The sequence below is a fragment of the Populus euphratica genome, unplaced genomic scaffold (genome assembly GCF_000495115.2).
Source record: "Populus euphratica unplaced genomic scaffold, PopEup_1.0 scaffold1148.1, whole genome shotgun sequence".
NCBI lineage: Eukaryota > Viridiplantae > Streptophyta > Magnoliopsida > Malpighiales > Salicaceae > Populus > Populus euphratica.
In genome coordinates, this window is record NW_011501004.1 from 1 (window position 1) to 13,919 (window position 13,919).

Sequence of the window (13,919 nt, forward strand, 5' to 3'; positions counted from 1 at the left end):
ATTTGAGTCCTTGGTTGCTCATATGATGGCCACTGGAGGTTTACATGGTTGTTAACTTCAGGGCCCGTGGAATTAGTCGTGGTGCGCGCAAACTGGCCCGGACACCCACGTTAATCTAAAAAAATAGCTAGAAAGTCAAGTAATTATTACATCATTTTATTGCAATACAAGGTCTTATTTGTTGTCTTGTCGTAATTTCAATCCTAAATAGATTTAATTGGTAACAGATACATGCCTCGTATTAGGTTTTGATAGTAACATGTCACGTAGATATTCAAACTAACGAATTTATAATAAAGGAAAAAAGAAAGAAAGAAAAGTCTGTGGGCTCAATCCACGAAGCTTTGATCAAAATAATTCAAAGAGCAAAAAGGCCAAATACGGGCAAACCCGTTTCTTATACTCTCAAATCCTTTCATCCCTTAACACTTCCAATTCTTAACTTCGAATCAAACACAATCTAATTGTAATAAATTGCATGGTTTATTATCATTGTTGTTTGAACTATAATCAAGGTAATAGGTTAATAGGCTGTTCGAAAATGTAATATTGCTTTTTTTAAAATGTTTTTTTTTCCTTATAAATATATTTCAAATAATATTTTTTATTTTTTAAAAACTATTTTTATATTTTCAAAATATAAAAAAATTAATTAAAACCTTTTATTTTAAATTTTAACCAAAACCAAACAATGGCTAAGTTCTCGTGTTAAGCCCAGGTGGTTAGCTTAGAAAGGGTAGGCTTAAAGCCCAGTAGGAATTAAAACATCAGACAAGTCCAAAATTTTTTTTAAAAAAAATAAAGAAACCAAACAGTGTTTTGGAAGATATTTTGATAGTGTGAACCTAAATAAACTACTGTATCTTTGCCTCATTGCCGATGGAGTTTGTATTTATTGTGATTTGTCATTTTAGCAGTAGGATTAGGACCTTTGATTGGCCGCACACCACAATCCAAAGCCACCGAATTGGAGTTTGAAATATGAAAGCCTTTATGGCCTGTCCCGGCTCCATCTTACCGGCAACGCTTATTCAAGTGGGACATGATCGACTCTCTCTCTCTCCAATATGTATCGGTTAAATCGGCGATAAAAATAAAATAATAAAATTATCCATCTAGCTTTATATAATTTATGAAAAAGTAAATTTTCAGGTGACTTGAACAATTGGGTTTCGTTCTTTCTGTCATTGTTTGCAGGAGGAAATTTGTGGAATACAAAGTTCAAAGAGAGATGCAGGAAAGAACTGTGAAAAAAGTTTGTTTTTCAGGTCTGCTCTGATACCATGTTGATTATGGCAGACATATACTAAGAAGTTTCCGCTCTGTAAAATATTCTCTGCTTCTTGTATTATTCATCTGTTCAGCAACTATATAGACAGGACAGTGAGAAAATCTATTCTACTTGGAATCTTATTATAAGGCGGACAATGATTTGTACAAGAAAGATTTCCTATAATGTTGGAATCCATACATATCTCCCCAGCGAACATGGATTTAGCTCCAATTCCTATTGACTATGAATTTAGTTATGATGTGAAAGTTCAAGCTGAGAATATAGAGAAGATGCAGAGGTAATTATGTGACGAAATCATTAAACAAAATGAGAATTATAAAGATCAAACTAACAAACATAAGAAACCAGTATCTTTAATGGAAAAAGATTTGGTTTGGGTTTACCTTTTAATGGAATCCGATAATTTTCATAAAGTAAGATTCGAAGTTAAGAGATACTCTGTGTGATGTAGAGGCTTTCTACTAGCATTCTCTCTATATCCCCCATTTCTGCTTCGATGTTTATTTTGATTTGATAATTTTCATTTACATGAAAGTGAGAAAATGGGAGAATGAGAAATTGAATTTAAAGTAAAGTCGTGTTTGATTAAAACAAAGAGTTGTGTCTATTGGACAATTGCGTATGTTCATGACAGAGTTATGTTTATATTTGTTTGTTTATCATTTTAAATGCTGTTGATGATAAGTGATTGAATAAACCTAAAGAAAGACGTTGTAATTAAACTATAAACACCATAAGGCAGGTAATAAATAATTTATTTCTAGCTTAGGCTACCATTACAAGAACAGATGTCACTACATTTCTGGAAGCATAAATAACAAAATTCCTCTTCTTCCATTCTTTACGAAACGAAAGCGACGGTGAAGTCTCATCTTCCATTCTTTACGAAACGAAAGCGACGGTGAAGTCTTTTGAGCTAGTATTCCATGACCTAATTTCTTTTTGATAAATAGTTAACTGATTTAGAGGGGTTTTAGACCACTTTAAAGAAAAAATTTAAAAAAAAATTGGGCAATTTATGGCTTTCTGTTTCTTATTTGACTAGGCTTCTTTGAAGTGCGATTTTAGCGTAGGAAAGCAAAGACTCAAGTCAACAGGAAAGCTTAAAATAAACTGGCAGGCCAAAATATTTAATAATAATAATAATAAGGTTTCTGTTATCTGTTAGGTTGGTTGCCATTAATGTGCAACAATTGATTATTGCACCAACCATGTGCACTCATCCAAGATGTTAAAGGTTGACAGCCACCATTGTTGAAAAAGAGCTGGAGTTGGCAGCCACCTTTGTTGAAGAAAAATCTCCATGAATGCCTATAAATAGAAGTATATGTGAGAGAACAAAATGAGAGAGAAAGTAGAGCCAAAGATGTGAGAAATGTAGGAGAGAGTGGGCTGCCATTGCAGCACTAAAAAGAGAGAAATAGAGTGAGGTTGAGAGTTGCCAAAGAGGGGATGATTCCTCCTCCTTTATTGTTGTAAATCTTGTACTCTCCCTACATAATGCAATGGCTTCTCCCGTGGATGTAGGCGGTTTGCCGAACCACGTAAAATACCACGTCTCAGTGTGCTTCTCCTTCTATGAGCAAATATCAGTACATTACCGGTCGGATTTCCCAACAATTGGTATCAGAGCTTTCGGTTTAAAGTGATATTTGATTTTGCTCAAAAATGAAAGTTGTCAACATTATGTTTTGACCATACCACTGTGTAGAGGAGGAAGAGAAGAAGCCACTGGTGAAAACTGCGTCGAAATCGGATGTCAGAAACCGCCGCACGCGCCGGCGGGGTAACTATCCACGTCAACAGCCATGTCAGCAGTTCTGCACAGTCATCAGACACGTCACCCGACACATCAGCACTCTGACCAGTCAAACTGCCACGTCACTAGGCACGTCAGTAGTTCTGCCACGTCACCCAAAAAATCCACCTGGGACTGCGACGTCAGATTTGGTTGACCCTATATGTCCCGCGTGGCTGACACGTCATCACAGCCATGTCAGCTCCCTGGGTTTTGATCCAATGTGGTGCAGGGACTATTCCTCCTGCCACGTGGCGTCATCTGCAGCGTCCAGTGATCCCAAAGTTTGATTATTTAAATCTGAGCCATCCGAAGTCCGATTCGGGTGATCTCAGTGTCGTTTCTAACATTTTTGGCCATTCCGAACACATCTGTAAGGTTAGATTTTGCAGATTCAACGCGGATCCGAGCTGAGTTCGAGCTGAGCCGAGGGACAGGATTCTGTGTGGCGGAGTCTACGTACAACCGGTTTTGAGATTGAATCTGGGCTGTTTATCATGCCAGAATTGTTTTGATCAAATCTTAGCCATCTGAAGTGCGATTTGGACAATTTCAGACTTGTTTCCAGCTAATTTGATCGTTCCGGATGCAATGGTATGGTCCGATCATTGAGATTAAGATCAGAAATGGTGGTGGTGAATTATTAAAGAGAGATTGTTCGATTAGGAGGCATCTGATGGTCATCATGGTGGTCGATGGAGCTGAAGAAAAAGAAATCACACATGTTTGCCCAATTACATGTGTTGAACTATTATGTGGGGAATTTTAATTGCCTTGAGGGAAGGTAAAATTGGGACACTCTAGACACCCGATCATTTGGACAATTTGAGGTGGAGAGTGAAATTTGATGAAGACCAATCTTGACGAATCTAAGAACTGGTAGTCTCGCCAGATGTTGAGAAATTAGGTATAAAACAAGGATTCCCCATATCACTTGTAAAGGAAAGCCGCAACAAAGCTAGCAAATGGTTGTATATACGAAAAGACAGTACGATGGATAGATATGGCCTAAGAAGTTCTGGCTAGGAGATTGGGTTTTAAGCGGGACCGTTGTGACCCCTCCAATCTTTCTTGGAAACTTGCTTAGTGGAAGGATTATCCATACGGTACTATTTTTATATATGTGACAGTTTGTTATGAAACTGTTGAAGACTAGCAGAATGACGGCACAAAGGGACAGTTGGGTTCCGTATGATCAAGGATCTGATGGAGTGGTGATTTCTCCAAGGAAGTTAGATTCGGTGACTGTAATTTCTCGAGGGGAGAATTGATGAAGACCCTGATAATGGAAGAGAAATACAGCAAAGAGATAAAGATTGACACCCTATTTTGACTTGGATAGATGTTGTGACAGGATGAGCTGCTGTCAAACATATGCAAGGAATAAGGAGAAATCTGGAGAACCAAAATTGCACGAGAGCACACGAAGATTGTGTAGGAGTACCCGGAGGATCCAACGAGGTACTATAATGAGACAACAGGTGTAAGGAGAAGAAGAGTTCCCAGATGAAGCTTAGAGCAGAGACTATGAAAAAGTTGTACAACAAGAAGTCTCTTGTGCTCTTGATAAAGGCAACAAGCAAGGACCTTTCCAATGCATGCAAGGATGGAAAGATGAGCTGTTGCAGATGCACCTAATTGAGGGGGTGCAAACGCCTGTGATAAAAGGCGACCGCCTATGATGAAAGGCGAAGACACCAAAGGGAGTTGGTGTGGGTGGAGCTGTTAAGCAGAAAAGGCGTAGAAGCTCTAAACATAGAAATTGAGGTGGAGGATTGCGAGGAGTATACCGTAACTTTCTCTTTCTATGTAATTAGTGGCAAAGAATTTATGGAGCCACTTTGAAGCATCTTAGCTGAAGGAGGATATGACCGCCTATAAAAGGCGAAGACACCTTAAAGAGAAGGTGTGGGGGTTATGAGATGAGCCCATGATTAGACCGCCGCATGATGACGAGCGGAGACACCTCACGAGAAGGTGTGAGAGCTGTGGAAAGAGCCCAGTTCAGAACGCCCCAGAGCCAATGTGATGGCTAGGTATGAGTGGACAAATGGATAGCCAATAAAAAGGCTATGATGAGTATGGAGACAAATGCAGGATTGACTTTCATGGATATTGCCCCCATGCTAAAAATCAATGAGCTAGAAGACATTTGCCTTGGACAATAAGTGGATGACTTGTGGAGCATTAAGACGCGGCTGCTATGAAGGAGCAGAGGGCATGCGCAGGTTCCGGGAACAAGTTGACTCTTGTCAAGCTGGTGAGCTCGGTAATGACATTGTAATACTTAGAGAATGAAGACAGATATGGATCAACCTTTTATGGGCTGCCCCATGGTTAAAGGTGGAAAGCTACCTGGACTCTTAAGACTAAGAGTGGGAGACTCATGAAGAAGTAAGGCGTGGTTCCTAGGGTGGAACAGAGGGCAGACGCAACTCCTGAATGAGTAGACTCTTGAAAGAGTGGTGAGCTTGTGATCATATTGAAATACTCATATAATAACTGTCTCACTTGAAATATCCATTTGAGGGGGTGTTATAAGCCTTGATGTGAGGCTTGATGAATCATTCCAGACCGAGCATGGTTGATACGCTCGAAGGGGAATGTTGTTCCAGAGACAAGCGTTAACACTATTCAGATGTGATGTGGCAGACCATCTGGTTACAGTGATCCTTTTGTGTGAGAAAAGGTGTGCTTTGGTTATTCAGATGATTGAAAGGTTTGGCGAGTACCTATAAACTTGGCCAAAGATGCTCTTAAAATGGAAAGCTTGGAAGAGCTGTAAGATGCAAACTTGTGTTGAAGAAACAAGAGGACAATTGCCCCACATGAATGGCAAAGGGGGTGATTGTTAGGTTGGTTGCCATTAATATGCAACAACCATTGACTATTGCACCAACCATGTGCACTCATCCAAGATGTCAAAGGTTGGCAGCCACCATTGTTAAAGAAGAGCTGGAGTTGGCAGCCACCTTTGTTGAAGAAAATCCTCTATGAATGCCTATAAATAGAAGCATATGTGAGAGAGCAAAATGAGAGAGGAAGTAGAGCCAGAGATGTGAGAAATGTAGGAGAGAGTGGGCTGCCATTGCAGCACTAAAAAGAGAGAAATAGAGTGAGGTTGAGAGTTGCCAAAGAGGAGATGATTCCTCCTCCTCTATTGTTGTAAATCTTGTACTCTCCCTACATAATGCAATGGCTTCTCCTATGGATGTAGGCGGTTTGCCGAACCACGTAAAATACTGTGTCTCAGTGTGTTTTTCCTTCTATGAGTAAAAATCAGTACATCACCGGTCGGAAATTCCCAACACTATGTGATAACGACTTGATAACATGCAGTTAACCAGACAAAGCAAGAGCTGAAAAAAATAGACGAAAATACAAATGTGCAATCCTCTGAAGACTTGTCAAACGAAACAACTATAGACATGAAGGACGAAGATTGAAACTATTTAAGCTCCAATCACTCTGTCGTGGAATGTTGTGACGGGTAGAAAGCAGGAACAGATGTCACTGCATATCTGAAAGCATGAAATTTTCTAGCTTCAACTCCGTTGTCAAACGACGATAGGCTACCGTGCCTCTAATAATGTCAGACTAACCTCATTTAATGAATGAGCTTCATGCTTGTTTGATGAACTGTCCTTTTCAGGTGGATTCTGTCCCATAAAAAAACCAGGCTGCTTAGGCTGAGGCAATGGATTCTCACTGCCTAACATTACAACCACAGTCGACATGGTTGGTCTATCTTCTGGTCGCTGTTGCACACATAATAAAGCCACGTGAATGCATCTTAAAACTTCAGCTAGATTGCGCGAATCACTCAAACCTTCATCAATCAGGTCCAATGGTGTTCCTTTGGTCCAAAGAATCCATGCCTTCGAAACAAAAAACAGTGTATCAGTGGATGGATCATTCTGATTTGCATAACAGCAATGAATATATCTTTATTCAGTTAACTACAGAAGTATCCTGAAGGAAAATGCTATGGCCTGTTGTTGGATGTGCCTCTTTGGATAGTTTGATACCAGCACTCTTCATCACGATTATATATTAACATGTTTATACAAAAGCTTACATGTCCAAGAAGGTTAAGGTTCTGGTCTGGGTGACAAAATCCCCTGTTTTTCTTTCCACTCACGATCTCCAGAACTAGGACACCGAAACTGAAGACATCCGATTTCACAGAGAGGTGTCCATCTAATGCGTACTCGGGAGACATATATCCACTGCAAAATAATATCGGCTAGATTCAGTTCTGAAAGCATATAAATGCAATACAACGCGGCCAGTTTAAGAATACTTACTATGTCCCAACTACCCTATTAGTATTGGCCTCCACTTGATCTCCACCAAACATTCGAGCAAGGCCAAAATCTGAAATTTTTGGGTTTAGCTCATTATCCAGTAAAATGTTGCTGGCTTTAATGTCTCTATGAATGATCCTCAGTCTAGAGTCTTGGTGAAGATAAACAAGCCCTCGGGCTATTCCTCCAACGATGTGGACACGCCTTGTCCAATTCAGTAATTTCCTTCTGGTTAAATCTGCTCAATTTCTCTACCATGTTAGTCCAGCACCAGCACTTGTTATAGAAGCATTAATTGATAAATGGTAAATGATAAAAAAACATGCTATCTATTGATCAGTATAGGCTCAAACCAAAAATAAAGGAGTCCAAGCTCTTGTTTGGCATGTATTCATAGATTAACATTTTTTCATCTTTATGGATGCAAAAACCGAGAAGCTTCACAAGGTTGCGGTGCTGAAGTTTAGCAATTAACACAACTTCATTCTTGAACTGGTCCATTCCTTGCCCAGAACTTTTGGAGAGCCTTTTCACTGCTATTTCTTGTCCATTTACCAAGGCACCCTAAATTACAAATAATCAACAGAACTTAATTTAATATTACCATATTGTTTTCACAAGTAGCAGAGTTCTATTCACCTTGAATACTGGTCCAAAACCGCCTTCTCCCAGCTTGTTCATGCTAGAGAAATTATTAGTGGCACGTGCTATCGTGTTCAAATCATATATAGGTAACTCCATGTCTTCTTTCCTCTCTTCGCTGTTGTCATTTTTTCTGAGATATGTTTTCCTTGTGTAGGAGACAACTCCTAGTATCAGCAAACCTAGAACCGATATGACAGAGCTAGCAATTATTACTGCTTGCTTCTTCTTATCGACGGGTCTTTTTTTCTCAACATTTTCTGCAAGCAAAGAGGAATTGTTAGTGGACGATTCTTTTTGTTCAACATCACTTGTTAAATAGAAGTTGAATAAAATCTTGTAATTTTTTTCAGTGCTGAGGGCTATTCTCGAAATGGAAATTAGGAGAAGTGAAATTTTAGAGCATGTTCAGATAGGAAGATGGAGCTGAAGAAACGATGCTTTCTAGTTTCTTGTTTTTTGATGAATGAAAAGTGGTGTAGTTGTGCTAGTGATTGTGATTAGTTAGGTGGAAATATACCATATTAGATGAGAATATGTTATAAATAAATTATGTGGATGACCTAATAGATTATTTATAAGCTTAAAAAAAATTATGAAAGCTTCAAATCAAAATAATAACCTAAAAATATCATAATTTTTTATTCAGTTATTGAATTAGATATTTTTGGAAGGATAGGTACAGACTATTTATAGGCTTAAGAGGAATTATGAAGCTTCAAATCAAAATAATAACTTAAAAAAACTATAATTTTTTATTCAATTATTGAATTAGATACTTATGAAAGAATGGGTCATGATGTTTTCGCGTAGACAACCACACCATGATCCAGATCATATTAAATTACACGTTCCCTATATCGCTTTTAAATGAAGCTAAGAACTTCAATTCTCTTATTGCATCCATTGTAGAGTGCCTAAAGGGATATACCTTTCAGTGGGCATATGCATCTAAAACCAATTTTCAGATGGTAAAGTAAAAAATGAACGAAGGTACATTACAGACTTTGAGAAACTATTTGAAATAAATTGTGATGCTTCTAGGGTAGGTATTGGGAGAGTTCTTAGCTAGGATGGACACCTAATCACCTTCTTTAATGAAAAACTATCTAGCTTGAAAAAAAACTACTCCTGATATGATTTGAAGTTTTATGCTATTGTTCATATTCTATGCTCTCGGTAGGTGGATTACCTTGTTTAGCACTATATGCATAAATGTGTTTAGATTTAATATTTTCTGTGAGCTATATTTAAATATAGTGCATGACATTCATGAGGAGGTGAAACAGACAATCAAATTTTTGTGTTCTATGTTTGTTTATGTCTTTGATCTTCCGCATGTATAGAAAAAATTCTTATGCCAAAAATCAACCTAAAGGTGCTCACAATACGGTAGGGAAACCAATTCTATACCTTTTTAAATGATTCCTACGAAGTGTTTTCACTGGCTTAAGAACAAACAATGGAGACTATTAAAAAATCAGTATTCATTCGATTAATAAGAGGCATACCTAATTCTGAAACCGCAATCCTGACATAAAGGTCTTGTCCATCCCCTTTTGACCTACTTGTATCAATGAGGTCACCAAACCAAATCAGGCAGCCACTTCCACCTCCTCTGACATCTAAATTTGCATATGCAGTGCAGGAGCAGTTCTTCAAACATATTCCCTTACATTCCCCGAGACCAGTGCTTTTATTATACCAGGAAGAAGATGTGTCAGGCAATTTCATCCGTGAATAATTTTGAAAGCGATCTTTGTCACTGCAAGGAGTCCTTCGAGCACACCCACCTGACCAATTTGATAACTTCCAATCGCGTGGAGACTTGGGCATGAATCCATCCAGGCATGCACATATAGGAGAATCATTGAACTGGCAGAAAGCATTCGGACCGCAAATAGAATACTGTGCACATATATCAAGCTGGGCAATTTCAACAAAGTCCCATTTATGTGTTCGATCATTCCATATTGAGCGCTGTGGAATACCCCATGGAGTTAGTTTAAGCCTCGGAAAACCTAAGCTTTTGCTCCCAAAAACGAAATATCCCTCCTTTTCGTTGAGCACAAAATCATCTGTTGAAATTGAATCAGGTTTCGGAATTATTTCGGCAGCAAAACGTAAGCCATTCCATGACCCAATTCTAACTTGTGTTTTATTCCCCTTCTTCAAGACAAGCTGCGGATACCCGTTAGGATCTAGAAGGAAAGAAAATTCACCTCGAGCAGGATCTTCTGAGCTCTTCCAGGATGACAGAAAGCTTTCAAGCCGAGTTACAAAGTTGATTCCCAGTTTCATTCCTGGCAGCAAGGTGTCACTAGGATAGTCAAAACTCTGCCACAGAAAGTTGGCAGGTTTGCTATCATTTTCTTCTCTTACAACAAGATTTCCTGACTCCAAGAGCTCTGCGACTGCATTCTCTGCAGTTCTTGACAAATTCGACGACCAAACAATATCGTTGGTGCTACTGTATATGATAAGTATCCCTTCGCTTGTGATATTCAGGACTCCCAAACTATTGGGAAGTGGATTTTCTCTATTCGCTACCCAAAAAACCGTCTGAGGAGACTTCGTAAACCATAAACCCAAGTATCGGTTTGTCGAATTTGCAGGACTGAAAAATCCTAATTCGAAGCTTCCGCCATCTGAAAGTAGAGTCTCACCATCTCTTATGGAGTGGCTTCGATTCATAATAGCTGGTGTGGTGGAGTTGGTTAAGATGAAGAATAAGAAACAGCATACAAAAATCACTAAAAATCTTCCCATTGAAGAGAGCTTTACACATTAATCACTTCTGATTACAGCATACCTAACGTTTTGGTATTAATTTACCGGTTGATTGGTAAGAGACAAGATTAGGTACTGCGGAGTTTCTCACCGGAGCTTTTCTGAAACGGAAATGACACAAGGGTCTCACTTTTCTCCCGTTGTGATTCCAAAGACTCAAAAGTCCACCACATATTTTTGTCATAAATGATGGTTGAAAGTTCTACCGTTTAGTTTAACTTGATATGACTTACCATAAATATAAAATTTTATTTAAATTTGATATCTTAGGTAATTTAATGAAATTTGCATTAAAATTATAATAACCAAATAATAAACTAAACAATAAAATTCATAGATTCAAGGAGAAAGCATGTGATAATTGCAGGTGTGATATGTTAATCCAGTTAACTTATTTTTTTAAAAAAATTAACTATTTTTTTTCAATTTCATCATTTAATAATTTGTTTGATTGAAAATTAGACTTCATGATTTATTTTGATTTAATTTTTATGAGGTTATCCTAATCTTATGATCTACGAATAATACTTAGCGAATTAACTCATATTGACTTAGCTCATTTTTATGTTATTTTTTAATAAAAATTTGTACAAATTTCATCGTTTAACATTGAGTCCGATATGATTGATTGAGAATTGAGTTTTATAATTTATTTTTATTTGCTCTATATGAAATTATCTTAGTCTCATGATTAGAATCGTGAATTTGATAAATTAATCTAGGTTAAACCATTTTATGTGAGGCTATCTCAGTCTTATGACTCAGGTCATTAGTTTAGCGGATTAACTTGGGTTGTTTATTATGTTTTTTTTTTAATTTTTTTTTAGTCTCATCCTTAAATATTGAACTCATTGGGAAGTGAACTTCATACTTTGTTTCAATATTCTTTCTACAGGGTTATCTCAATTTTATAATCGGAGTCGTGAGTTTAATATGTTAACTTGAGTTGTTTTTTGGGTCATTTTTTAATTATTGTTTTTCAATTTCATCCTTCAATATAAGGTTGATTGAGAATCAGACTTTATAATATTTTTTATTTGTTTTCTATGGGGTTATCATGGTCTCTTAACTCGAGTCATGGATTTGACATATTAAGCTGAGTTGACTCAAGTTATTCTATTATGTTGTTGTAATGTTTTGAATAAATAAGTAGGAAAATACAATAAAGCCCTTGGTGGCTTAAAGTGTAGGTATAAATGAATGAGGGGTAGTGTAGTAATTCAACAAAACTTGATAAATATAAACAAAAAGTAAAATAAAAATAAAAATAAGTGATCTAAAAGTTGAGAGAGAATCGGCAGGAGAGAGAAGGGAGAAAGAAGAAGAAGAGAAAAGAGGGAAATTAGAAGAAAAATAGAAAAGAGTTGAAGGAAATAAGTTTAAAGGTAAGATTATATATAAATATGTGTTGATTAAGTTTTAATTTTGGTTTTGATAAATGTTAGGGTTTTGAAAATTTGTGTTTTGGGTTTGATTGATGAATTAATTGAATGTTATGGGTAATGGATTATTTGGTGGATTTTGAGAGATTGAATTGAAAAATGATAATTTTGAGTTATGATTTTTGTTGAGTGGTGAAATTATGTTAGAAATAAGGAAAGAACAGTGGGTTTCTGTTGAAATTCTGGGTTGGAGGTTGAAGATGATGAAAATTCATTTTGGTCCTTCAATTTGTGGAAATTACAGTTTAGTCCCCAAACTTTGAAAAAAATTACAGATTGGTCCCTGGGGCATATTCCGAGATTCTGAACAGAATAAAAGATAAATTATGGGCAGAATTCCTGTATAGTTATGAAATTTTAACACTTTCAATTTGGTCCTTTAATTTGACAAAAATTACCATTTAACCCTAAAAAATTGATAAAATTCCAGAATGGTCCCTGGAGTATAATGAGATGATCTGGACTGAAATGAGGATTGATTATGGTCAGAATTTCAGTATATTCATGGATTTATGATAAGTTTAGTTTGGTCCTCCAAATAGATAAAGTTACAATTTGACCCTTAAAAATATGAGAAATTACAGATTAGTCCCTAGCTGTAATATTAGCTTTTGCAGATGGGTTTGATGAATAATTGAGGGTTAGTTAGTGAAGTATTACCAATTTTTTTATTTTTTTTTTATTATGGATTAGATTTTGAGAAAACCGTTAATTTTTGGGTTTTTGGAATATAACTAGTTAGTTCAAAAATATATAGGGTTATGGAATACATCCTTAAATAAGTGTATTAAATAGGTTATATATTATTTTGAGTCATTCTTGAATATGTCTCCTTTGTATTCAGATAATCCTGATATTCTACCGGCAGGACGTCAGTAGGATTTTCTTCGGTATTTGCTTTTGATTTCTATTTGCTTTCGAGTCAGGTGAGTGGATAATTTTCCATATGCATGAGAAATATTATAAATATTTGATTTGTTAATATGAATTGGATCATGCTTCTTGATAATATATATGGTGATTATTATCCTTGTTATGATAAGCATGATCATTTGTTGAATCCGAATTCTTGATATGAACCAGTATGTATTTTGGATTGACTTTTGAATTGATAGCTCCTCATTTGATTGATGTCATGAGTTGAGCCTTGAGATATTAATATGTCTGTTTGATTATGATTATAACCCTATGGTATGTCAGTCAGAATACCCATGCTAACAGGGTAGTGTTAGTCTTTGTGCATATCATATCTGAACCCTAGTTGGTCGGGGGAGTCACCAACCTGTGTGGACTGATCATCCCACAGTATGGAGCCTCATGCTCATTGCATTTTAATTTTTTGACGATTTTACCATATGATATTCTTGTTATGGCCTATTTGAGAAACCTTTTTATAAGAACCTAAATTCATACTTGTATATATATTTCTCATTATTGTATTATCTCGTGTGTGTATATTAAACGTTATCTACTCACTGAGTTGTTGAACTCATACTCTCATTATCTATCATTTTCAGGCTTATAGCTTGATAGCAGATCACTTTTGTTGGACCTTCAGAACCTGCTCTTTTGGTTGTAATCCGTGCATTTTCCTTTATGTCTAATTAGTGCTCCAAAACTATGAAATTATATGTTGCGTTGAACTC

At 36.7% G+C, this 13,919-nt stretch overlaps 1 protein-coding gene across 1 annotated transcript; it reads right to left on the reverse strand.

Moving 5' to 3' along the window:
- Nucleotides 1–6,516: 6,516 nt before the first annotated feature.
- LOC105117017 (G-type lectin S-receptor-like serine/threonine-protein kinase At4g27290) lies at nucleotides 6,517–11,020 on the reverse strand. Its single transcript, XM_011014549.1, has 6 exons — nucleotides 9,553–11,020; nucleotides 8,039–8,301; nucleotides 7,753–7,963; nucleotides 7,400–7,637; nucleotides 7,171–7,321; nucleotides 6,517–6,970 (listed from the first exon to the last, which is right to left on the reverse strand). The coding sequence occupies exons 1-6, from the start codon at nucleotides 10,808–10,810 to the stop codon at nucleotides 6,665–6,667; spliced, it is 2,427 nt and encodes an 808-aa protein (XP_011012851.1). The 5' UTR covers nucleotides 10,811–11,020; the 3' UTR covers nucleotides 6,517–6,664.
- Between the last annotated feature and the right edge of the window lie 2,899 nt (nucleotides 11,021–13,919).

What these genes read in the sequence shown, in the direction of transcription:
- LOC105117017 (XM_011014549.1), bottom strand. Translation starts at nt 10,810, where the DNA reads ATGGGAAGATTTTTAGTGATTTTTGTATGCTGTTTCTTATTCTTCATC. An exon ending in CTTGGACTCCTTTATTTTTG is followed by an intron (nt 7,638 to 7,752) that starts GTTTGAGCCTAT and finishes GAAATTGAGCAG; the next exon opens with ATTTAACCAGAAGGAAATTA. An exon ending in ACCTTAACCTTCTTGGACAT is followed by an intron (nt 6,971 to 7,170) that starts GTAAGCTTTTGT and finishes TTTGTTTCGAAG; the next exon opens with GCATGGATTCTTTGGACCAA.